The 24,226-nt window shown below is 50.9% G+C and overlaps 1 protein-coding gene across 28 annotated transcripts in view; it reads left to right on the top strand.

Annotated features, from left to right (window-relative positions):
* RAP1GAP2 (RAP1 GTPase activating protein 2) overlaps positions 1-24,226 on the top strand; it is a 244,631-nt gene that overhangs the window by 90,024 nt on the left and 130,381 nt on the right. For 3 of the 28 annotated variants that reach the window (XR_011646817.1, XM_058283768.2, XM_071210414.1), the window contains exon 1: positions 1,607-1,754. The exons of 24 other annotated variants lie outside the window; for them this stretch is intronic. Coding sequence is in view for 3 of the 4 variants with exons in the window: in XM_058283768.2 (XP_058139751.1) it covers positions 1,648-1,754 (107 nt within the window). In the remaining variant the exon portion in view is untranslated. Of the gene's footprint in view, positions 1-1,599; positions 1,755-24,226 lie in introns of those variants that run through there. One more of the 28 variants, XM_058283766.1, reaches the window with a different exon arrangement.

Raw genomic sequence — 24,226 nt, 5'->3', positions numbered from 1 at the left:
CCAGGAAGAAGCTATGCATACTGGAGATGGGAGCTGAGGCCTCACGCCCCTTGAATTCATTTGCAGCTCCGGTCACCTCTCCAGCACTGGCCACTTCTTTGCCTGGATTTTGAGTTTGCTGTGTTGAACATCAGCTTGGAAAACAAAACAACACAAAAAACAAGACACAACACTCAAAACAAGACAAATTGCCTCATGGATTTCTTTTGGCCCCAACAGGGCAGTTTCCAAAGATGGACTAATTGGCTGGCTTTACTTGTCTCCAGCCCCCTGCCTGATTCCTCTCCCATAGGGGGACAGCGGAGAAGCAAAGCTGGTTTAGTTCTGCCTGGGGAGAGGAGGGGACAGGAAGTTGGGGCAGCAAATGGAAATGGGTGAGGGAGATGTAAGCGAGTTCTGCCTGGAGGGTAGGGACCAGGCCACGGCTCTTTCCCAGGAGCTGGCGTGACCTTTCGTCCTTCCGTTCCCAAGTGAAGGTGAAGCTTGCACAGAGTGCAGCAGGAGGGCAAGAGCCGCTGGGGCCCCGGGCGAACTGGGCAGAGGTGCGGCCGCCGCCTTGAAGTTGATCATTGACCCTAGGCTGTAGCAAACTTCCAGGTCCGGAAAATCAAAAGTTAACCGGGAGATGACCCCGGGGCACGTAGGCGCCACGCTGGGCCCCCCCATCCTCCCCATCCCCGCACTGCAGTCCTTTCCCCGACTTCGGGGAGAGGTGGGAGGTAGCGTCCCTCGGTGTCAAAACACCCCTATCCCACGCTCACCCACGGCTCCCCAGCCCTGGCGCCTCGGGCAGGGTGGGGCGGGGGCTCGGGCGCTGGGCACGGGGCGCCCCTCTAACCGCCCGGCAGCCTGGTCCTCGTCCTGCCGGCGCTGGCTCGGCTGGGAAGTCCGCGGCGGACACCGCCGGGCGAAGGCGGTTTCGCTTGGACTGAGGATGCGCGTTTCCTCCCGGTGCATATTTTCTCTCCCTCTGTTTTAAAGACAGTGACAGCGTCGGGGAAGTATCCCGGCGGGCCGGGCTGCGAGAGCGCGTCAGCCGCCTCAGCCCGGGACCCGGCGGGGACGCGGGGCGGGAGCGCAGAGGAGGGGACGGAGAGGGAGCGCGAGGAAGGGAGGGAGCGGGCGGGCCGGCGGCAGGTGGGGAGCCCGGGCGCGGGGAGGCGGGCGCAGGCGGGCGCCAGGCCGTGGGAGCGCCTTGCGCGCACCGGGCGCCCCCTCCCGCCGCGGGCCGGGCCCGCCGAACCGCCTGCGCCCGGGGCCAGCCGGGCTGCCTGGGGCCCGCGCGTGGGAGGCGGGGCCGGGGCGGGGTCCCCGCGCGGGCGGCGAGTCTGGACCCGAGCCCCGGAGCTGTCCGCCGGGCCGCTCCCGGAACGAGCCTCCCAAATGCCCTTTCCGGGGGTGCCGACGCGGGCCGACCCGCGGACCCCGCGGAGACGGTGAAGGTCGCCGGGAAGTGAGCGCCGGGTCACCTGATCCCCGGAGCGCACCTAGGCGGGGGCGGGGCCCATGCGAGGCGGCGGCCGGGGGCCGGGGCGCGGGCGCTGGGGCCGGGCGCGGGCCGCGCGGAGCGGAGCGCGCGGAGCCGGGGCAGCGGGGGCGCGCGGCGGGCAGGCGAGGGCGCGGCCGGGCACCGCCACGGGCCTCGCCATGTCCCAGCCGGCGGGTAGGATGCATTGCCGAAAGGCGGGGATCCGCGCTGCGGTGGTGCTCATCGGACTTCTGCACAAATCGCGAAAACAGAATAAAGAGAAAAGGTAAAGCCTGGCAGCGCCCCCATCCCCTTCCCTCCCTTCTCGGGCTAATTCGCGTTTTCTTTGGGGTAGACTTTTCCACCCGGCGTTTGGCTCCCTGTTTGATGGGAAAAAGCCTCAACTGCAGGCGCCGTCGAGGGGAGCGAGTTCGGAGCTTCGTCCCAGCCCCTGGACGGTCCGAGGAAGCCCAGGCAGGATATCGGCCGGGTCGGAGGAAGGTTGGGAGCGCCCATCGGGGTTCATCCCGGACAGAGGAGCCCCAAGTTCTCCACCCCCAGCCCCCACCTTCGCGAATCCGGGTGCTCTTCTTGAAGCCTGCAGCGCCGGTAACGTTGAGCCGACCTGGGCGACAGTCCCGGGCTCAAGTCAAGGAGCCCAGTGAGCCGGTGATGCAATTTGCTTCTCTGCAACTTGGCTGAGCCCGCGAGGTGCCGGCGAGCCGGGATCTGCTGGTCTCGTGCGAAACGCCGGCAGGCAAGGAACAAGTTTGGAGGTTGCTTTCTTGCCGGCTGTGCCTCTGTCTTTGGATTTTTCTGACTTTGACCTTCGGTTTTCTCCCGATTTACTCTTCTGACTCGTGCCGTTTGCTTCTGGGTGTTGGAAATCGTTCTCTTGGTCAATTTCCGAGACATTTTGGAATACCTGTGGGGTGAGAGGTGTAGGGTTCGGGTTGGCAGGAGATTCTGGGACAGCCAGCTGCAAGCCTGAGGTCTAGATCCCAGGGAGCTACCCCTGCAGGCGCCTGGCACAAGCCCCGCTCAGCTTGGGTCCTTGGGCCCAAAGATTTCTCCACTGCCAGGTCATCAGAGCTGATGGTCCAGTGAGATGTCTTGGGGATTTGGGGTAACCTGCAGTGGGCTCTGGATCCTAATTTCCAGAGGAGTATTGCAGTGGTTAGTGCTGTATTCTGCATAAGATGAGGGCTAAGACAAAAGCAAGCAAGCTGGAGACAGCTGGGGGGGGGGGGGGGGAGAGGTGGGGGGTTGGTGACTGGGGAACCCTGAGCTTGTCCAGAAGCTGGGTGTGCCTAGGGGAGGTGGTGGGCAAGGGGGCCTTTGGGAAGCTGGCCGGGGTCTCCCTGTGGAGTGGCAGCCTCCCCTGTCCCCTGTCCTCCTTTCCCGTAACATAGTCTAACGCACTGTTTTCCCACAGCGTAGGATGACTCTCCAGTGAAATGATTTAAGGTGGTTAAGCATGAAATGACATTGAGTCACCTAGTGAGAAAGTTCTTCCCTTTTCAGTTCTCTACTAATCCTTGTGATTTCTTCAAGGGGAAAGTTTCTGGTCAATGCTAGTCTGGCTTTAACCCCTTTCTAACACTTGCTAATCTCTCCCTTGTAACAACGAGAGCAGGTCTCTGGCTCAGGGCCTTTAAGGGGGGAACAGTGCCTACCTAGAACTTAGGTTGTTTTGCTTTTGTCCAATTTATTTTTAGGGTTCTGTCCTATTTATTGCCAGTGATGCTGATTTTTCAGTTCATGGTAGTGATATAAAGCATCGCTGTAAATTACATGTATTAATTCACAAGTGGATCTATTTAATAGAAATGGTAATAACAGCACAAGTGGTGTTGAGTATGGCCCAGGAATGGCTGAAGTCAGGGTGCTCCTTGTCTAGCAGAGAACCCAGTACCCCCTTCTGCCCTGGATTTTGCTTCCCTTCCATTCCCTGCCCTTCAGCATTTTGTGAGTCGAGTGGGGCTGAACAAACCAACCCTTTAGAGTTAGAGGAATGTATGGGATGGCTGGTCTGAGACAAGCCTGTTTTGAGGAATAAGATGGAAAACGTGTTGATGGAAAAGAGACATCAGACCTGCTCCCTAGCCTGGTACAGACAGTTTGTGTTGGTGCAGAAAAGCCCTTGCACAGGGAGCGGACTCGAAGTTCTAGTTCTGGCTCACCCATTGGCTAAGATGTGATACCGTGAGCCTCCTGTCCCAGGCTCCCCAAAAAGGGACTGTGAGGTTCAGGCGAGATGACGCGGTTGAAGATGCCACTGGAAGGCCTGAAGTGCTGCTTCCGCTCTCGTCTCGCTGGGCCTGTGCCCTCGGCCACCAGGGTAGGATGTCTGGTGGTGGTAACCTTAGCAGTAGTTGAAACCAGCATGCTTGGGCCCCGGAGGCTGCCAGGCGAGCCTGGCATTGGGCAGAAATGGTCCGGGGACCGCAAGGGGTGGCCAGGGCCAGCTCCAGGCCCAGGACATCTTGTCCTCCCTGCTGGATGCCCTTCTGTCCAGTGTGGGCAGACATCAGTGACCCTCCCAGCCCCTGGCTTCAACTCATTCGGCTGCTGCTCCTGCCATCCTGATGGCTTTGGCCATGGACTTATTCTACCCATGGGGAGAAAGGGATTGATTTCATCTTGGTGCTCAATGACCTTTACTTCCCTTGCTGTGAGCTGGAGTTTCTTTGTCTTAAGCACCTGAAATCAGTGTTTTGCACACTCTTGACCTTTGCTCTGTGGGCACCAGCCTGAGGGGCCCTGGAGCAGGCTGCAGCTGCCAGCCTCTCTTAAGTGCTCCCCAAATTCCATGCTGGGTGTTAAATTTGCTGAGTTCCTCCTTCCTCCCCCTTCTCATCACCGAGTTAAGCCAAACTCAGACCCCACCTTCGTCCTTTCGAGACAGATTGAGCCATCCAGCAATCTTCTCAGCACTTCTAATTGACAGGCTTGTTCGGATAACACTCTTGGCTCTTAGCTTTAAAGGGTGAAATGGCCGTGTGTGACTTGCAGCGATGGTCCAGTGGTCCTTGTCACCCCCTGCTTTCCCCAGGTACCCTGGAAACATTCCATATTGAGGGACAGGTGGTTGTGGCAGGAAGGATGTAATGAGACAGGTATCCCGTTTTCTCCCAGGCACTGTTGGTAGGTTCTAAGGCTGGTGCTCAAAGTTCCAGCCTTGGTTTACCTCCTGAAGAAATGGGCACAATGCTCATGGGTCAGAGATACTGTCACGTGGGATCCTGCAAAGCAGTGGTGCGTTTGAGAGGGGATTGGATCTGAGCATGGTTCCTGGGAGGCCCCTGAACAGAGCCTTCCTGGAGACTTAGTTTGAAAACCACTGTCATGGGGAGTTCCTGTCAAGTGCTTTGATTTTCAGAGTCTGCTCTCTTAAAGACATGGCAGATCAAGGTAAGGGTCCAGTACACCACCTTGGCCATGGAGAAAGGTGGAGAAAAGGCCCTTTTGGTAGAAGGACAGGGGAAGAAGAGCACATTCTATAAATATGTGTGATCTGAATATGTGAATAAAGTCAGTGTGGCCTTGGGTGTGACATTCTGAACCAGGAGAGAGGTCAGTTAGCATAGATTAAAAAAAAAGTCCACTTCTATAGAGGGTAGTTATTTTGAGGCAACTCCTACCTTGAGATTTATAAGGAGGAAAATATGGATTAATGCAGTTATCAGTAAATTCATGCTGCTCTGGGGGGTAGAGCAGGGAATCTAATGGATGTGACCTGTCCATTGTGGAGTGTGGTGTCCAGTGGGTTATTCCTATGTAGGTTAGAAAAAGCCCATCCTTAGCTTTAAAAAAAAAAGAAAACTTTTTATTGTGGAAATTTTTAAGCATACACAACAGTAGCGCAATAGTTAATAGAATACACAGCTTCAGCTTCAGCCGTGGGCAATCATGTCTCTTCCATTTCCTAATCCCCTCCTCTGCAAGATTACTGTGAAGTGAATCTCAGACGTATCCTTTCATTCTTAAATATGTCAGTCTGTATCGTAACGACAAGAACTCTTAAAAAACATAACAATGCTACATTATCACACCTTCCCAATTAAAATTATTTCTTGATAGCCTATCTAGTCAGTGTTCAAATTTTCCTGATTGCCTCATAAAAATTCCTCAAAAGTTTTTTTGAGTCTGAATTCAAAGAATCCAGTATGATTAATGATATATCTTTTAATCTGTAAGCTTCTGCCTCCTTTTTTTTTTTCCTTACAATTTATTTATTGAAGATACTGGATTGTTTGTCTTATAGAGTTTCCTACCCATAGTCAGAATTTTCTGGATTGTATCCCCCTTGTGTCATTTAATATGTTCCACCGTCCCCTGTGTTTCCTGTAAATTGGTGTTGAGTTCTAGGAGCTCCATCCGATTCAGGTTTGATTTATTTTTTAATTTTTTTGCAAGACAGCATCATTGGAGTTGTCTGGGTGCCTGTTCTGTGATGTTGGCAGCCATTGATTGATTTGTCCCTGGGGTGTGGAGGCTGGTGTCAGGGAGAAAACCTAGGTTCTGCCAGAGACAGCCCGTCGAGCTGGCTGAACATGGCGTCTTAGCCGGTGGGTGTCTAGGTGTCCTGGCCTTGGAGTCATAGTCAGAGAGCTGGAAGGGGCAGGGCGGGAGCTGCTTCTCTTCCTGGCCCTGAACAAATGGCTGCTTGTTTTCTTCTTAGGAGGTTGCAGGGTCCTGCCTTTTGTGTAAGGGCCTGTCTCTCAATCTCTCTTGTCTTTTGTTTAAATGCCACCTGCTTATCTATTATTTCTTTAAAGAATAGTCATTTCTCTTTAACAAGCATCCCATTTAAAAAATAAGTTAATTATAATTGTGGTAAAATACACATAACGTAAAAACCAATTTAACCTTTTTAAGTGAACAAGTCTTTGACATTAAGTACATCGACAGCACTGTGTAGCTTTCACCACTATCCACTTTCAGAGCATTTTCATCATCCCAAACCAAAATTCATACACATGTAGGAATTACTCCCCATTCCCTCTTCCCCCAGCCTCTAATAACCTCCAATATACTTTCTGTCTCTATGAAGTTCCTTAAGTATTTCATATAAGAGAATTCATACAATATTTGCCTTTTGTGTCTGGCTTATTTCACTCAATGTGACGTCTTTAAGGTTCATCCACGTTGTGGTGTGTGCCGCACTTCATTTCTTTTTATGACTGATACTATTCCATTGTACGGATGTACGCATTATGTTGTAACCATTCATTTGTTGATGGACACTTGGGTTGCATCTACCTTTTGGCTATTGTGAAAAATGCTGTGATGAACATTGGTGTACAAATATTTGTCTGAGTTTCTGCTTTCAGTTCTTTGGGATATATACCTAGGAGTGGAATCAGCCTTCCAGTTTTTTGTTGTTTTTGTTTTTTAAGTACTGGGGCCTGGGATTGAACCTGGGACCTCGTGTGTGGGAAGCTGGCACTCAACCACTAAGCTACACCGGCTTCCCCGAGTTGGTTTTTTTGTTTGTTCGTTTTGTTTTTAGAAAGTACCGGAGATCGAACCCAGGACCTCATACATGGGAGTTGGTGCTCAACCACTTCAGCTACATCCGCTTCCCCAGCTTCCCATTTTTAACCTCACTGAGCATCTGAGGAGCTAGACTCTTAGAATCTAAGGGGCAGACTTTGAGGCATAAATGCATTTGTTTGATTCCTCTTGAACTGCTCTTTAAATTTTGGTCTCTTCTAGTCCCTCTTATCCATTCTCCTTATAGTGGTCAGAGTGAACTTGAAAAAATTCAAATAAAACCAAGTTGCTTTCCTGTGGAAAGCTCTCCATAGACTTTGCATTATACTTTAAATGAAATGTAAACTCCTTAGCTGAGCCTGCAGCCCCTGTCTAGTTCTCTGGCCTCACCTCCTACCACTGTCTCCCTCACTCACAGTGCTCTCTTCTGCTAAAAGGCCTTCTTTCTGTTCCTAAACATGCCAAGCTCCTGCCTGCCCCCAGCCCCTTGCACCTGCTGTTTACCGTGACTGAGGTGATGCCTCGTTATCACTGGGCACTCAACTCAAATGTCATCTCCTCCTAAAGACTTCCCTGACTATTTAATCTAAGTAGTCTGTTCCAGTTGTTATCACATTACCTTGATTTATTTTTCCCTTGGCACTTATTGCTAACTGATATTATCTAGTTTATTTAATACATGGTTTTCGCTATTCTCACTCTTAGAATGTGAGCTCTCTGAGAGCAAGGACTTTGCTTTTTTCATCTCTGGGTCCCTGTTGCCTAGAAAGTGTTTGCTGAATTAGTGAATGAATGCTCACAAGAACCCTGATTCTTCAGGCAAAATGTGCTGGTTGCCTGTACCCTGAGGCCCATTTCATGATGACCCACCCTTTGACACGTCTTAGGTTCAGAGTGCCCTCTTGTATGAGAAGGAAGAACCTTTTCCTCCCCTCTCCTTTCCTTCCAGAAGTGACTTTGGAGAGAAATGCAAATGATCACTTTCAAGTGCGCTATTCTGTTGTTATTCCTCTGACCCCTTCCCTGCCTTTGCCTGGTTTTGGGAACCCCAGAAGTGAGAGGCCAGGCTAAGCCCTGGCTGTCCTGAAGCTGGAGGCATCTCCAGGGCCCCGCCTTGACTCCGAAGCCTAGAGCTTGAGTCCTGGAGCTGCGGCCTGATAGGCAGAGGCGGGTTCCCTTCACTTATGCCAGGGAGGAGCCAGTGGGCGTCTGGATTGGTGAACGGACGCCATTAGCGAATAGATATCTTTTTCTAAATGCAGCTTTATCTCTTTGGAGCGCGCATGGTGCACAGATGGATGGTTACCAGGATGTTGCCAAATAGAGGGCTTGCCAGGCCTGCTCGGTTAAACCAGCAAAAATCACTTCTGTGCCAATGGGGGTTGCCGAAGGGTGCAGAAGTTTCTCAGTCATTTTAAGCATATGCGGCCTCCTCCCTCCCCAAAACTGAGTTTCTTTGCCTACCGTATCTATAAAAAGCAAATGAGGTAGGCAAGATGATTTCAGGTGGACAAATGCTTTTTATTTTAGTTGCTATTTTTAAAACATGAATTCTGGCAAGTGATATTGGTTTCTATGTATGATAGTTATGTAACTTAAAAAAAATTAAGTAAAAAATTGCAGGTCAATTTAAAGAACAGCATTGAGGGATGTAATAGGTGGTACATGGATTCGGCAAGAATTGTGAAATGGTGCAAAATGCCTGAGGTTTAGGGAGTCCTGTTGGAAGGGGGGGGCGGGCACGCTGAAATGGGTCTGTAGCCCCCAGGTCCCTGCGTTGTTGAGGGCTGAGTGGTGGTGACCTGCTACCGCATTTGGAGGCCTGCGCTGCCAGGCCCTGTGCTAAGGCCTTGCTTGTGTTGTCTGTTTTAACTGCACCAGTTATTATCTCTGTGTCCCAGCTGAGGGACTGAGGCCCAGGGGTTGAGGAGGGTGCTGGGGGTGGCGTCACGAGGTGATGGAGGCACAGGGATTTTCAGGGGGCTCCATCGGGGCCCAGAGGCTGTGCTTGTAAGTGTTGTGCCCTTTGGAACCCAGGATAAGCACTTGGCGCAGCGCTTCTGATAAGTGGCTTATTCTGTTCTAATAAGTGCTTGGTACGTACCATTTTGAGGATTATTATTAATGTATTGCAGTGGAGTGCACAGATCTTAAAGGCAGAGCTCAATAAACTTTTACCTATGCCTCCACCTGTGTAGCCACACTCAAATCAAGATATAGAGCTTCCCAGCACCCCAGCAGGCTCCCTTCCTCCTGCCCCCTGCACAGTTGATAGCTGCAGCTTCCCGGCAGTTGTTATAATTAATGTGAGTTCAACTCTGTCACAGGTGTCCGGGAGATGCTGAGCTCCAGCCCTGGCTGGGTAGGAAGGGGATTCGTGGGGTCGCCGTTCTATCAGTGATAAGGGAAAGTGTCAGGTGTTTCACGAGGTGGGATTTCACAGTGGGGAATCTTGGTTCAATCCTGAAACGAATGGCGTAGAATCCAAGCTGGTTTCTAGGGGCAAGTGAGCTAGAGTTAACCTTCCCCCTCCGCTTTCAGACAGGCTCGGGGGGAACCCAGAGCAAACGCTGTGTTTAGTCACTGCCCTTGAAGCAAGGGTGGATTGGAAAATAGTCACTTGCTTTTAAGCTGATCAGTGGTGAACGCTCGGTTTCAGGGAGGCAGGGGCTTCTGCCAAGTCCTTCCCGGAGCCCTCCAGGATGGGGGGCCTGGCCAAGAGCCTTGGACCACTCCTGGGGGCGGGCGCAGCTCCACGTGTGTCCTGCGACCGAGGAAGGCAGGAGGGAAGGCCCTTTGGCTGCGGCTGCCGTCCCTTGTCCTTTGCCTGGTCCTTTTCTGCTTCTTTGAGGTGGGGGCAGGGCAGTGTTCCCCTTAGCATGGATTCTCCGATTCTAGGGGCCGCCAGGCACATTACTCCCATCCTCTTGGAGGAGAGGCACAGCTGGGGCCCTGGGTCACAGAGGCTAGGAGTGGAGGCAGGAGCCCCGCTCGTTTTTCATGTCATGTCTTAAAGTACCAGGCCGTCCTATCTCCGGAGAGGGGGGGCGGCAGCACCCCTGCACCTGGGAATTTGCATTCTGAGGCAGAGATTGGAAACCAGCCCCCTGTAGATCCCTCAAATTTTTATGAAACCTTGACTCAGTGAACAACACAGAGAAAAAAGCCCTGCTTGGCTGGAGCTTCCATTCTTGGGGGGCTTTGTTAGATCCACATACTTTTTTTTTTCTTTTCTCTTAAGCTATTTTAAAATTGGAAGGGTCCACATTGGAAGTCTGCCTTTCAGTCTTCTCTTGGAAATATCAGACGCTCTGGCCGCATGGGCTGGAACAGCCTTCCGGCCTCACGCTCACTACTGGCTGCCCACTTGGTACAGAGCTGGTGCTCTCCTACTCACCACAGCCCCCCACGTCTGGCCTCTTCTGCTCCCTGCCATCCCCCACCCCCTCCCCCAGGGATTCGATGGCAGGCTGGGAAGCGGAGATCCAGGACTGGGGAGCTCCAGGAGTAACTCACTGGCCATGGAGGCTGGGGTGGGTCCCACTGCATCCCCTTGGCTTGGGGCAGGGCCATTGTGCTGGAAATGGGCTGTCCTGGCACCTTTGGCTACCTGCAGGAAGCTGGCCTGAAGCGTGCCCACTGTTGGTTTATTTTTGGATTTTCCTCCTCCTTTACTCTCCCTAATTACTCCCAAATAAAATAACAGTAATTATGGGAGACTATGAATTACAATACAAAAAACTCAGGAATAAGTCTAGAAGGGTCTGGGATGGAACACGTACTGAGAGCCTTTCTGGGCACGGCCCTGGGCTGGCACTTCAACTTCACTTATTTTATCCTCTGAACTGCAGTTATTGTCTTCTCCATTTTTCATAGAGGTGAAAGCAGAGGTTCAAAAGGGGTGACACAGCCAATGTGACCCAGCTTGTACAGCAAAGCTGGGATTCAGACCAGAATCTGTCTGGCTCTTCTTCCATTGCTGATTACATGGCAAGCCTGGCCAAGTTACTTAACTTCTCTGTTTGACTTTCACTATGACGTGGATTGTCATGCAGCTCAGAGAAGACTGGGTATATGAAGAAGGTTCAAAACCTTCTTCAGGCTCAAATGCTGGTTTAGCCCATTCTTTTTTTGCTGGGGGTGGGTTGGGTGAGGTTGGCGGTAGGGGTGGGGTGTACCAGGGATTGAACCTGGGCCCCTGTACATGGGAAGCAGGCACTCAACCACTCGAGCTATATCCTCTCCCCTCTCTTTATTGTTAAAGGAAGGGACTTGTCAGGTTTCTCTGGGTAGCTGGGGAGGGGGCTGTTTTGTGTGGAGACTAGAGTGTGTGTGGGGGTCTGTCCTATCAGGTTTCAAATAAATGGAAAGGTCTCTAGGTTGCAGTCCTTACTAATTAGAACAGAAATTCCTGCTTCTCTTTGTGAGCAAGACTGTTGGGGCTACGGCTGACCAAAAATTCAGGGGCCATGCCATCTGAATTTTAATAGAATGTTTATTTACTTATTTTTATTTTTATTTTATTTTTCACACACCAATATCCTTTATTAATACAAATGAAAAATTACTCCCCAAAATACAAACAAAATGAATCCAACAATACATTAAAATAACTATAGACCATGATGAAGTGGGGTTTATCCCATATCTGCAAAGTTGGTTCAACATAAAATCAATTAATGTAGTATAACATATTAACAAAATGAAGGGGGAAAATAACACACATGGTCATCTCAATTGAAGCAGAAAGGGCATTTGACAAAATCCAGCACCTTCTTGATAAACACTTAGAAAACAAGAATTACATATACAACATATACATATATACAACATGATAAAAGCCATGTTTGAAAAAAACACCTCTAACATCATACTCGATGGTGAAAGACTGAATGATTTCAGAAACAAAACAAGGATTCCCCCTCTAATGACTCTTATTCAACATTGTAATGTTGCTTCTAGCCAGACAATTGGTCAACAAAAAGAAATAAAAGGCATCCAAATTGCATAGGAAGAAGTGAAATTTTTCCTATTTGCAGATGACATGATCCTAGTTACAGAAATCCTGAAAAATCCACGAGTGTACTAGAACTAATAAATTCAGCAACACAGTGGGGTACAAGATCTACATGTAAAAACCGGTACTGTTTCTACACACTAGTAATTAACATCCTCAAGAAACTATCAAGGCAAAATTCCATTTACAATAGCAACTGAAAGAATGAAGTATCTAGGAGTAAATCTAACCAAGAATGTAAAAGACATGTACACCGAAAACCACAAAACATTCTTTAAAAGTCCAAGGATATTTTGTATTTATAGATCAGAATACTATTAATAAATATTAAGATGTCAAATTCTACCCAAGATGGCTTACAGATAGCAGTCTGTCCTAACCAATATTACAAGATTCTCTGCAGAAATGGAAAAGCAAATCATTAAATTTATATAGAACAGTAAGGGACCCCAAATAGCCAAAAACATTTTGAAAAAGTAGAATGGAGTTGAGGGACTCATGCTGCCCAATCTTAAGACTTATTACAAAGTCACAATAATGAAAATGGCAAGGATGAGATATGGACCAATGGAACTGAATTTTGAGTTCAAAAATCAAGCCTCACATTTATGGCCAAGTGATTTTTGAAAAGGACACCTAGTAACTCAATTGGGAAAGAATAGTCCCTTCAATTAATGGTAATGGGAAACTGGATATCGATATACAAAAGAATGAAGATGGACCCCTACCTCACACCATATGCAGAAATTAATTGAAATTTCACAAAAAACCTAAATATAAGAACCAGCACAGTAAACGCCTAGAAGGTAGCATAAGAAAGAATTGTCAGGGAAGCGGTTGTGGCTCAACTAATAGAGCATCCGTCTATCATATAGGAGGTCCAGCCTATGGTATCCAGGGCCTCCTGACCCGTGTGGTGAGCTGGCCCATGCACAGTGCTGCCGTGTGCAAGGAGGGCTGTGCCACGCAGGGGTGTCCCCTATGTAGGGTTGCCTCATGTGCAAGGAGTGCACCCTGTAAGGAGAGCCACTCTGTGCGATAAAGTGCAGCCCAGGAGTGGTGCCGCACACATGGAGAGCTGACACAGCAAGATGACAAAATAACAAAAATGAAACACAGTTTCCCAGCGCCACACAACAAGGATGCAAGCAGACACAGAAGAACACACAGCAAATGGAGACAGAGAGCAGACAACGGGGGGAGAAGGGGGTTGGTGGAAGGGGAGAGAAATAAATAAAATAAATCTTAAAAAAAAAAAAAAGAATTGCCAGGCCGCAGCTGCCACCACCACGCCAGCGGGCTCCGCCATCTTCTAAGGCGGCGGGGACTGCTGCAGGTTGAGGCGCTGCACCCAGTCGGCGGGATTAGCCCGAGGGGGCCCAGGAGCCTCTTGCCCTGACCCTGCACACCCACGTCCTCAAGGTGGAGGCAGCAGGGGTGACGTGAAGAGAGCGGCGCTGCGGGCGCTGGAGCAGGGACCCGAGCACCCCGGCCACAGTGCTCCAGCAGGGGGCTGCTGCTGGTGATCCCGGCTCCTTCCTCATGCTCCTCACACAGTTCCTGCTCTATTTTTATTTATTTTTAATATACTTTTTAATTTTTATTTTTCATAAATTACTTAGATTACATAAATGTTACATAAAAAATATATAACCCGAGATGCAAAGGCAGAAACAGTGTTAAAATCAGGCGGTAACTGAACAGGCTGCCTGAGAACGATCTGCAAAGGTGCCAGGAAGCACTTTTGAGTATGACGTCAACAAGGGCCAAACACCCGGAGCCGGGAAGGTCCCCTGAGGGCTCGGCCACGTGGGGGCGGGACACAGGCTGTGACGGGAACGTGGACACCTGGCTTCCAAGCCTCCATTGCTCTGCCCCCTCCCCCACCTTCTGGAAAGTGCTGCCACCCCCACCCCCGGTAGCATTCTCCCCCTTTCCCTTCCATAAATGCAAATACAGGCCGCAGTCCTGCCTAAAGACTGGTTGTGTTTCAAACGCTTGCTTGTGCTCTGTTGCAAGTCGCTTCCTCCTTCATTTGTGGAGTGCCAGGTGTGGGCCAGGCAGGGACAGCAGGGGCGGGGAGAAGGCTAAGACACTCCCTGCCCTCGCGCAGCCTGCACTTCAGTGGGAGAGACCAGGCATTTCACGGGAGCCCGAGACAGGGGGTGGTGGGTGCTGGAGAAGGAGTGCAAGGTGCCCCAGAGGTCAAAGGAAAGAGGGGTCACCCAAGGAAGGCCTCGTGGAGTTGATGGCATTCGAGGTGGCTGTGGAGCCTGGACAAGGTTTCTGAAAGGAGAGATGGGGTGGGGAATTGCGTTCTGGGTACACGAGCCCGCGTCATCGAAGGAAAAGAGGAGGGAAGCCAGGACATGTCTGGTGAGCTTTCCCTGTTGGGGGACAGTGGAGCCTGAGGGTGCTGGGGTGGCCTGAGGCTGTTTTGGGGTAGGTGTTGAGAAGGAGAGAGAAGTGGGGGTTAGGTTACGGGAGGCTGCTCTGTTCTCTGCTGCCCCCAAACTTACATGGCAGTTTGGAACCCCAGGAGCAGACAAAAGCAGAGTCAGTCGGTACTACATTTCAAGTAGAGTTCTGTAACATTTGTCTTATTGTAAGTCTCTTTAATCAGAGGTTTGGGACGAGAGTGTCTTTGTGTTAGAGGGGTGGGGCGTGGTAACCCCAAAATGACCCTTCTGATTGGCAATTTAGCTGAATTAGTCAGGATTCCTTTCGTTGCAAGTGACAGATTCCAACTTACCTTAATTTAAATAAAAAAAGACATTTATTGGTTTAGGCAACTGGAGAGTTCAAAGGGAACAAATTCAGTCCTGGCTGGATCCGGGGCTCAAATGGTGTTATTGGACACTGGATCTCTCTCCCGTGTCTGGGCTATGCTTCATCCTAGGGAGAGACTCCACAGCGGGCTGGTGGCTGCTCTGGGCTTTCATTTTGCCAGGTAGCAGCTCCTACAGGAAGAGTAAACCCCTTGTCCATCACTTTCAGCAGAAGCCCCAGGGATGGGCTCACATTGGACAGAGTGGGTCAGGTGCCCATTTCTGAACTTGGGCCAGAGGGGTGGGATATTCTGATTAGCCAAGCCTGGGTCTTGTGCTCATTCCTGGTTCCAGGGATGGGGTCACTTGGGCTGAGAGTGTAGGAGGGGAGAGCCACTTAAAAGGAAATGTGGTGTACTGCTTTCAGAAGAGCAGGGATGGAAGGTGGGCAGGAAAATGACAGCAGCTCCACTCTGCAGGCCCCAGAGGGTTAGATGTATTGGTCTTGGCTCATCTTGACTTGGTTGTGTGCTGGATGCCCTCTTTCTTCTTCCCTGGTGCAGCATTTGGCCACCCTCTCCCTTGCCTTCAGTCGCAAGCATCCTTCCTGGGCTCCCTTTCCTCTGGGTCCTGGACCTAGAGGCATTCAAGACCCGGAACTGCCTGGGAAGTGCCTGGGGCAGCCAGGCTGCTGCTGGGCCTTGTCTGGGTGGGCCCTCAGCAGTGGTTTAGATAATGCCCTCCTGGCCCACTGGTGCTCTGTGGGGCCTCGCTTACCCGTACCCCCACAAGGACTAAATTCCTTGGATTCAGCTGGCGGCTCCCTCCAGCGGTCTGGCAAGCGGGTGATTTTCATCACAAAGTCCTGGGTGAGAGGGTGCCTGGCTTTCTGTGCCACATCCCTTGCTGGAGGCCCAGCTCCAGCAGAGGTCTCAGGGCTCTGAGGGGTAGGAACCCTTGGCTGTCAAGAAAAGCACTGCAGAAGGGGCGAGGCCTGGGGACAATCTGGGGAGGCGGCACTGTTTGTGATCGTGATGCACAGAGTGTTCAAGCTGTGGGCCTTAGTTTCCCTGTCTGTGAAATGAGACTAGGACTAGCTAATTACTGCTAACCATTCGTTAAAAGGGAATTGTTCATGAGAGCCCTAATACGTAAAACAGATGAAAGAGGGTGTTTATTGGCTGAAGATAGGGTAGGCGGGAGGGGGTGGCTGCAGCCTGGTCGCCATGAAAACTGAGATGTGCTTGGAGCCAGAGTGCCTGCACAGCTCCAGGGAGGTGGCTGCTCTCCTTGCCTAACAGCCTCTGTACTGAAGTTGATGGTCCTCAAGGACTCCATGCCATCCATGCCTATGCCCCCCAAGGATTGTTACAGGTTGCTGGGGGAGGTCAGAGCCAGGGAGCAGGTGCTGGGGGGATTGGGCGCCCTCGAGCGAGCTCTCCTTTTACACCTCTTCCTGGGTGCCATTTCCCTTTCCCCAGCCGTGGGCTCAAGAACAGTCTTTTGCCAGTGTCTTCTGGGGACTGTCCTAGGAGACTGATGTGGCCGGGGGACTGCTGAGGCTCAGTGTGAGGTCCAGCAGGAGTGTGGTGAGAAGAGTCGTGGCTCTGGGACTGGCCTTTAGGCACAGGTCGGGGCCACACACACGGAAGGCTTGTATTTAGTGAACGTGGCAGGGATGCCTGCAGGGGCTTGCTGCCTGCCCTGGGACGGGTGTCACGGATGGGCATCACTGCTGCCCAAGACCACCGCCCGGGCTCAGAACCTTCCTTCCAGGGCTCTCTGGCCTGCTTTTTGGCGATCTGATTTTTTAAAGAAGTGGTTTATTATATATTTTTAAATCCATGTCCCTTACAGAAAATTTGGAAAACACAGAAAAGTACAAAGACTAAAATGAAAGTCTGCAATTACAGATGGGGTATTGCAGAGATAACCACTATTAACATTTTATGTGTTTTCTTCTGGTCTTTTTTTCTTTTTTTATCCAAACATATACCCTCCCACACAATGTATCTACATCTGTATCTACATCTGTTTCTCTCTATATAAAAAAACCTGGGTTATACTTTCTATACAGCGTCTTAGTCAGCACTCTTGGTGGCAAATGACAGAAGCCAAACTTGAATTAGCCAAATAAAATAGGGGGAGTTCTATGGCTGGCACAACCCATCTTAGGAAGCAGTCTCCTTCTTTTGTCTCTGTATCTCTGTGTTGGCTTCATTCTCTTAGGCTATCTGTTGCCACAAGGCTGGAATCATAGTTGAAGACTGCTGATGGCTTAGCTTTTCAACTCTTCTCCCCCAGAGAAGAAGCTCCAATTGGACAGATCCCAGGGAGGAGTTCTGATTCGCCCAGCTTGGGTCCTGCACCCCTCTCTGAACCAGTCACTGCATCCTGGGGGGGAATAGGGAGCTGTGATTGGCCCATCCTGGGGCAGGGGCTCAGTCCTGTGGCCAGAGCCTGGGTGCTGCTTCCAAGCTCCTTTTCAGTGTGAATTCAGAAAAGAGGGGAGCAGTGGATTGGGCAGGCAAAAGCCACAGAAGCTGCCTCCGTGTTGGCGCCAGCCATGAGGGCCAGCACAATGTATTGGGTAAGCACGCGGATCCTCACTCATTCACTAATTTAATGGGAGTTACATTGGTAACCCTTTGACCCAGTGAACCACGTGGGATAATTTGTCTGACATATATATTTGCATACATGTGGAATGATGCAGTTCACATCATTTGCCACAATATTATTTGTGATAGCAAAACATTGATGGAAAAGTTCTGGAACTGAGTAATGGTGATGGTCACACAACACTGTGAATGTATTTAATGCCACTGAATTGTACACTTTAAAATGGCTGAAATGGTGACTTTTATGTTATTTGTATCTTACCACAAAAATGTAAAGAAAAATCAACAGACAAAAAAAAAAAAAAAAGAGAGAAGAACCTGAAAAGACAGAGTATTATGAACCTTGGAGTCAGGTGCCTGGGTTCAAATCCTGGCTTTACCATTTCTAGCTTTATCACCTTGGACAAGCTACTTAATTTCTCTAATAAACTCTGTTTAGTCATTTGCAATATGTGCATAGTAAAAGAATCTGCATTTTGGAGAGTAAGTGAGAGATAAAGGGCTTAGCCCCGTGCTTGAGGGATAGATGGCCTTGCTGTGGGCATCTCTTACAGTGTCCACCCCATTCAGGGCTCCGTCCCCACTGGGACATTTTCATTTTAATGGAATTAAATTCCCTCCACCTGCTGGCCAGTCCAGCACAGTCTCATTCTCCTCTGACTTTGAAATGTTGTGGGATCTGGGTCCTTCCTCTCGATCTCCCTGAACGGTATTCATCTGGATGCCTAGGAGGTGCTCAAGCTTAACATGTCCAAGGTGGAGTTCCTGACCTTCACCCTTGACCCCCAAAATCCCTGCTGTGGTCTTTCCCATCTCAGTTGCTTATGTCAAAATTCTTGCCTTTATCCTTGCCCCCTTAGTTTTCCTTATTCCCTACATCCAGTCTGTCAATAAATCCTATTGGCCCTACCTTCACAGTACATCCAGAGTTGGACTACTTCCCAGTATTTCCACCTCCTGTCAGTGTAGTCCAGTCCGTCCTCAGCTCTCACTTGCAGTATTATAGAAAAATTAACTGCCTCTTTGCCTCTTTATAGTCTGTTTTTAACATTGCATCCAGAAGGATCCTGTTAACCTGTAGGTCAAATCCTGTCTCTGCTCTAGTCACAACCCTGCTGTGGCTCCTCATTTTCCAACATTGTAAGAGCCAAAGTTTTACCATGGCCACAAGGTCCTACCTGATCTGCCCCCTGTGCCTTCTCTTCCCCCAGGTGCTAGACCTTACCTCTAGTTTACTCTGCACCAACCACACTGGCCTCTGTGCTATTCCTAGAATAACTTAGGTCTGACCCTGTCTCAGGACCTTTGCACTTGCTGTTCCCCATACCTGGAATGCCTTTTTCTGAGAAAACCTCATGACTTGCTTCCTCACTTCCTTCAGGTCTTTGCTCCATTGTCACCTTTGCAATGTGGTCTTCTCTGATGACCATTGTATTAGTCAGCCAAAGGGGTGCTGATGCAAAATACCAGAAATTGGTTGGTTTTTATAAAGAGTATTTATTTGGGGTAGGAGCTTACAGATACCAGGCCATAAAGCATAAGTTACTTCTCTCACCAAAGTCTATTTTCACGTGTTGGAGCAAGATGGCTGCTGACGTGTGTGAGGGTTCAGGCTTCTTGGGTTCCTCTGGGCTCAGCTCCTCTGTTTCCTCCACAAGGTCAGCTGTGGACTATGAGGTTCTCTAGGCTTTGCCTCGCTCCACAAGGTCAGCTGTAGACCATCAGGTGAACGGCTCTGTCTCTCTCCCTGGGGCTCCAGCTTCCGCCTCAAACTCCAACATCAAAACTCCAACATTAAAAGCCCGCAACTCTGTCCTTTGCCATGAATTTAGCTGTGAGTCCCCATCCACCAAAGGGTGGGGACTCAATGCCCTACTGGCACAAGAGGTTTACATAATTAATCAAGAAAACCTATGAATCCAATATAATCTAATATGCCCAGACGAAAAGATCAGTGTACAAACATAATCCAATATTTCTTTTTGGAATTCACCAATAATATCAAACTGCTACAACCATATTTACATTTGTAGACTTTTTACCTTTCTTTTCAAAGCATTTATCATCACTTGCTATACTTCATGTTTAAGTTTTTAAAAATCCTTTTTAGGTGTTTCTCTCTTTCTCCCTCTAGAAAGCAGGCTCCATGAGGGCAGGGGTTCTCAAGTCTTTCATCCACTGTCCTCTCTCCAATGCCTAGAACAGTGCCTGGCATACAGAAGATGCTCAGTAAAAATATAATGATTAATGTATGAAATCCATTCATGGTGAGGATAATGCAAAGCCATTGCAAGGCCTTACACAGGGGACTTTTGACCAGATTTACATTTCAGAAGGTGAGGATGCAGAGAAATAGGAATCTTAGTACATTGTTGGTGGGAATATAAAATTGTGCAGCTGCTGTGGAAAACAGTTTGATAGTTCTCTAGAAAGTTAAACATAGAATTGAATTTTTATGTGACCCAGCAATTCTGCTCCTAGGTGTATACCCCAAAGAGTGGAAAGCAGGGACTTGCTCGGGCAGATATTTGTATATGAATGTTCATTGCAGCATTATTCCCAATAACCGAAAGATGGAAGCAATCCCAGGGTCCATCAACAGATGAATGGATAAACAAAATGTGGTATATCCATACAATGGAATAATATGGAGTCATAAAAAGAAGTGATGTTCTGATTCCTGCTACAACATAGATGCACCCTGCAGACATCACATTGAGTGAAATAAGCCAGACACAAAAGGACAAATATTGTATGATTTCTCTTATATGAAGTATTAATACTTAGAATAAGCAAATTCATATAGAAAACAGAAAGCAGAATAGTGGTTATCAGGGGTGGGAAAGGGGAAAACGGGGAGTTCCTGCTTAGTGGGAATGAGTTTTGGTTTCTGATGAGATGATGAAAATGTTCTAGAAATAGCGGTGAAAGTTACACAATATTGTCAGTGTACTTACTGTCAGAATAGTCGACTTAAAATGATCAAAAATGATTGTTAGGTTATATGTATTTTACCATGATTTAAAAAAAGGCTACTCTGGCTCCCCTGGGGGAAGTATTGGAGTGGGATGAGAGTGGGATTATGGGGAGTGGGTAGGAAGCTGTCGTGGTGGTGAAGATGGGATGCCGGCCTGGAGATGACGGAGGGAGGGAGGGGTGGAGGAACGTGGACGGATTTGAGGGCACGTCGGAGGCAGAGTGAGAGGTCTGTCCGTTGTTAGAGCCGCTCTTTTCATGCTCTCACCATTTACGCACATCACCTGGGGATCTTGTTATGCTGCAGGTTAGGGCTGGGTGGTCTGGGGTGGTCGGGGGCCACGTTGAGTGGTAAGGAGTGGGATGTTGCGGACGAGGCAGTGGGGAGATGGGGAATGCTTGGTGCCACCCGCGAGAAGGAGCAGGCTGGGGAGAGTAAGGTCACTTGTGCACACGTTGGGCTTGAGGTGCCTCTGAGACCTCAAGGGAAGAGGTTGAGTTGGCAGCTGGATTCAAGCTCAGAGGAGAGGCCTGAGTCCAGGTGGGAAATGGGGAGTCATTCATGGGAGAGGCAGCCCGGGTGTGGGGCGGTTGAGCCGGGAGGGGGTGTCAGGGCCGTGGGGGCCCTTCCTCTCTGCTTTCTGGAAGCTCTGGCATGGCCTTGCAGACTCCGTTGTGGGGCAAGGGCCCTGATGAGGACACCCGGTGGGACTGGTCCTCAGCAGCAAGCTACGGTGATGAGCGGGAGCTGGTCCCCGAAGGAGGCAGCCGGCCTGGGGGTACTTGAGGAAGGCCATGCAGCTCTGGGTTCTGAAGGAGGAGGACCCTGGGTTAAAGGGCACAGGGCCATTCTCTGGTTTTGGTGCAGCTACTCTGAGGTGTCCTGCTGCCCAGGAGCCCCACTGTGGACTTGGGAAACCTGGGTGCAGATCTCTCTTAGCCATGCCGTAGTTGGCTGACTTGGGCTTCACTTCCCTGGGCCTCGACTTTCTCGTCTGTTTAATGGAGTAATAACAGTGACCCCTTTGTGGGGTGGTGACGAGGGCCAGTGAGATGGTGCCCATCCCGCAGTGAGCCCAGGGTGGTGAAGGCGGGCGCCCACCGAGGTCGTGGTCGTTGTCTTGGATTCTGTGGCTGTGGCCCAATCAGATGGGTGCTGGCCTTGCCTGCTGCTTGCTTTCCCTGCCCCCTGCATGCACCGGGCGTGGTGCCACTCCAGGCCCTTCTCACTTGGAAGGTCCCTGCTTCCTCCTCCGTCCCTCTCCTTGGCTTGAATCTTCCCTTACTTCCCATCTGCCCACACCAGTTTCTCTTGCTCCATCCATTCATTTTTCCCTCCCCAATTTGACTGCCAGCTTCCGGGAGGCAGCGTAATTGTCTCTTGTGTCCCCCATTAAACTGAGAGCCCTTGAGGCTGGGATCGGTGCTCGAGACATGGTGGGGAATGAGCAGACCTGATCCCTGCCTTCCTGGAGCGCACATTCCAGGAGAGAGGCAGGAGTTGAAAAGGCTGGAACGGTGGAGGGGTGGGGGGGGCAACGTAGGTGAGCAGGGTAAGGGCAGGGCGGGCAGGTGGACCGGGGAACCAGCACGCGGCATCTTGAGGAAGGGGCATGTGGGCCGAGACTTGGAGGATGGATAAGATGCCGGTGGACAGAGTCTGGGGTAGGTGGGCGCCAAGGAGGCTCTAGCTGGAGGGAGCGGCTCGTGCTGAGGCCCTGGTGAGAGTGAGAGGGTGGCTCGTTGGAGGAATTGCTCAATTTTGTAGACTGTTGGGGGCAGGTGAGGAGAGGTGAGGTCTGGCTGGGGCCGCCCAGGCATGTGGGGTCCTTGAAGGCGTGATAAAGAGTCGCTTTGACCCTGGGCATAGTGGGAGCCACTGAAAGGAGTGTCAGGGCTGCTGTGCATTTTGGAACCACCGCTGTTCTCTGCAGCATTGAATGAGGGGTGCATGGCATGGATGGAGACTGGGTAGGAGGCAGGTGCTGCCATCCAGGGACAGATGACAGGTGACAGTGCGGTGGAGAGAACAGAAGAGACTTGAGGTGGTGAGGACTTGGTGATGGACCAGAGGGCTTGGGCAAGGGAAGAGGGGCTCACACCTGCCCCAGGTAGTTAGCAGTGTGCTGGCGCATAGTGGGTGCTTTATAAATACTCGTTAAATGACTGCTGCATCCCAAGGAGGACAATAAATGGGGACGTGTAATCTCTCCCTGTCCTTCCCGAGAGCCCCTTTCCCCGGCTGCTCCCTAATAGAGCCCTTGGTTTTGGTGAGGTGGGGTGAGAGGGAGTGGAGGTGGGTGCTCCTCTCCTGAGATTTCCAGGGAGGTTGACAGGGTCGCACCGGGTTGGGGTGTGTTAAGGTGGGCAGCAGGGCAGTTTTCAAGGACCACCTCCAACTTCTCTTTGTGTGGGGCTGGGGAGCTGAGAGAGTGGAGGCTTTTGGGTGGGGGTCTGGAACGCTGGAGGGCTGTCCAGGGCTGGCCTGGCAGCTCTGAGGTCTCCTCTGCGGGTTGGTGGGCCGTGGCCACACACAGCCCCCGCCGCCCCTGCAGGGAAAAGCCAGGGACCACCAGAGGCTTCCTCCCTCCTTGATACCCCCCAGGACTCTGGGGGACCCAGGGCTACCCCGCCCAGCCCTTCACGTGGTTCCTCAGGACACCCCCTTTCCTCCCCCCCCACCCCACGCCTCTGCAAAGTGCCTTCTGCTGGGGCTTCTCCAGCTGGGAGACCTCTTAGCCAATTTGGCCTTGATGGGGAGGGAAGTATCTTCCATCTAAAAGCTGCCAAAAGCTTCTGTTTTCTTTCTTCCTCCTCTCCTCTCTTTCCTCTCTTTTTTTTCTCCTTTTTGGTCTGCTCCTCTGCTGGTCTAAAAATCTGTAAAACAAACACGTTTTAAAAATCTCATGTATCTGTTACTTCTGCAGCTTGGGACAGGATAAAGCTGCCTCCTCCCTTTGTAGCTGGCTTTTGAGCTTTGGGCACAGCTCTGTTCCCGGCCCACGGCAATCTGAGTCGCCTTCCCAGGCGGGTCCCGAGGCAGGTCCCGAGGCGGCGGTGTGGCCTGGGGCCTTGCCAGCCTGGCCTCAGAGGCGCTGACCCACATAGGCGGTGGGTGGCCCTTTCTCTTTTTTCTCTGCTCACCTTCTGGTTCAGAGAAGGACCTGGAAAGGACGAGCAGGGAGACTTCAGCCAGCCTGTGAGCCACAGCAGAAGCGGAGCCTCAGGCACTGGGCTCTGGGCTCTGGCTTCTGCCACGTTGGTCCTAGGATGGCCTCGCTGTGCTCCTGGCCGAAGCGGACCCAGGCAAATCGGGCAGCCATAGCAGGTGCCACAGCAACAAGGACACAGGCGGGTCCTTTGCTCAGACACTCAGGAAGTCATGGTCCAGCACTGCTGGAGGGCTGCGGGGGGATGTCGGGAGCTCAGGGTGTGGTCCTTGGAAACAGCTGATTTGCATGGCAAGTGAGGAACATCCCCTAAATGGCCAGCAGGGGAAACGGAGTTTCATTTATTACATGCTTTGCTGTGGGGCTGGAGAATAAATGCTGTGGGAGGGCCGGTGGGGGCGAGCTGGGGGAGCGGCCCTGGACCCTTCATTCATTCTTTCCTCTTTCATCCATTCCGGGAATCAGAGGAAGAGTGTGGACCGCGGACCTCAGAGTCCGCGTTCTTGACCTTGAGTTCTCGTCCCTCTGCTGCGTTTCCTTGAGCAAATCCTTGAGCTCCCGTATGAGATGGGAACGTCACTCCTGGTCCTGGTCACCTTTACAAAGTTGTCCTCGGCGGAGAAGGGGACGATAAACGTGATCCCCACAACTGTCACCCGCATGGAAGGTCTCAGTATGAACAGACGTTTTTGGGGGCTACAGCAAAC

This window comes from Dasypus novemcinctus, chromosome 21 (genome assembly GCF_030445035.2).
Source record: "Dasypus novemcinctus isolate mDasNov1 chromosome 21, mDasNov1.1.hap2, whole genome shotgun sequence".
Lineage (NCBI taxonomy): Eukaryota > Metazoa > Chordata > Mammalia > Cingulata > Dasypodidae > Dasypus > Dasypus novemcinctus.
Note: the sequence above shows the minus strand (reverse complement) of the source record. Positions and strands in the feature narration are given on the sequence as shown.